At 35.2% G+C, this 1,483-nt stretch overlaps 1 protein-coding gene across 1 annotated transcript; it reads left to right on the top strand.

Moving 5' to 3' along the window:
• Positions 1–1,235, top strand: LOC127751769 (uncharacterized; the record flags this gene model as incomplete). Its single annotated transcript, XM_052275806.1, is given in 1 exon segment — positions 1–1,235. A coding segment is annotated over 1 exon segment (1,143 nt). The 3' UTR covers positions 1,215–1,235.
• Between the last annotated feature and the right edge of the window lie 248 nt (positions 1,236–1,483).

Here is a 1,483-nt window from a genome sequence, read left to right as displayed (position 1 = left end):
ATAGGCATGGCAGGGGTGTTTTGGGGGTGTCATCTGTAGCATATCTGAACTTTTTTAATCAGTCTAGAGGAATGCCAGTAGATTATATGCACAATTTACTGCTTGGTGTAGTAAAGTCTTACTTTGAAAATCTGTTTATGGAAAAATGTAAGAAGTTTTGGGTGGATGAGGATGCTACTCCAGAGGATCTTCAGAAAGCTATTGATGAACGCTTGCTCATAATCAAACCACCTACTTGTATTAACAGGACTCCTCGCACAATGAAAGATTGGGCTAATTGGAAGGCCAACGAATGGAGGACATTTGAGTTATTTTATGCCCTCCCATGTTTAACAGGTATTCTTAAAAAAGAATACGTTGAGCATTTAGCATTGCTTTCTGTTGGATCTTGTATTTTGCTACAGAAGTCAGTTAGCGAAAGTGATGCACATTATGTACATAGGTTATTTCAAATATTTTGTGTAAAGTACCAAAAGTACTTTGGAGAGGACTTTATGTATTACAATATCCATTTGTTGATCCACGTTATCCCAGGAGTTTTGAGATGGGGTCCACTTTTTACTCATAATGCGTTTATGTTCGAGTCTCATAATAGAAACTTGTTACAACTGAAAAAGAATCCCCACCGTGTTGTTGAGGAAGTCTCAAAGAGGTATGTCATTTTGCAAGCTTTGCCAAAAATGTTAGATAGATTTGCAACTGAAAGTACTTTAAATTATTGTGAGTATATTTTAGACCAGAGCCTCGCTCGGTTCATGGTTCCTGGTTCTTGGGCTTTGCAGGGAGTTGGCACTATTGAAGACAAATTGACTGACGATGAGACCACCCTACTTGTAAATCACTACCACCCCTTAGAAATATGTCTATATTACCAGAGAATACTTTATAAAGGAAAAAGAATTACTACTAGCCAGTATGCTGCTAAGAGAAAAAAAAATGATGATTCCGTTATATGTTTAAACGGGGAGGAAATTGTTGAAGTGAGGGCTATATTTACTCTTGCTGACCAAACTGTGCGACTCTTAACAAGGCAGCTACTTATGAAGGACTGTGATATTGTATCAAATCCACATCTTCGCCATCTTTCTGAACTGGCAAGGTATGGAGACTTAAAAATAATCAAACCTCAAGAAATAAGTGGACAATGTATTTTTATTAAAACTGTGACTGGAACATTCCTATCTAAAATGCCTTATGGATGCTATGGTGATTAAATTATAATATAATACTATGTTTATCATTGTTATTATTACAAACCTAACTAAAATCCCAACATATTGTGGTAACTTTTTATAAATTGAAAATATTTTCACTAAAATCACTGCATTTTATCACTCGAAGGAGTAATTAAAGTTATGCATGCTCTAATAATCAAACTGTGCTTGAAGACATCTGTTTGAACTACAAGACTACACTATAAATGTAAAGAGACATTTCTTTCCATTTACAGTATAGTTTTACAGTTTTGTTTTACAGTTACTGC

Source organism: Frankliniella occidentalis, unplaced genomic scaffold (genome assembly GCF_000697945.3).
Source record: "Frankliniella occidentalis isolate FOCC.00 unplaced genomic scaffold, Focc_3.1 Scaffold946, whole genome shotgun sequence".
NCBI lineage: Eukaryota > Metazoa > Arthropoda > Insecta > Thysanoptera > Thripidae > Frankliniella > Frankliniella occidentalis.
This window is presented reverse-complemented; position numbering and strand designations above follow the sequence as displayed.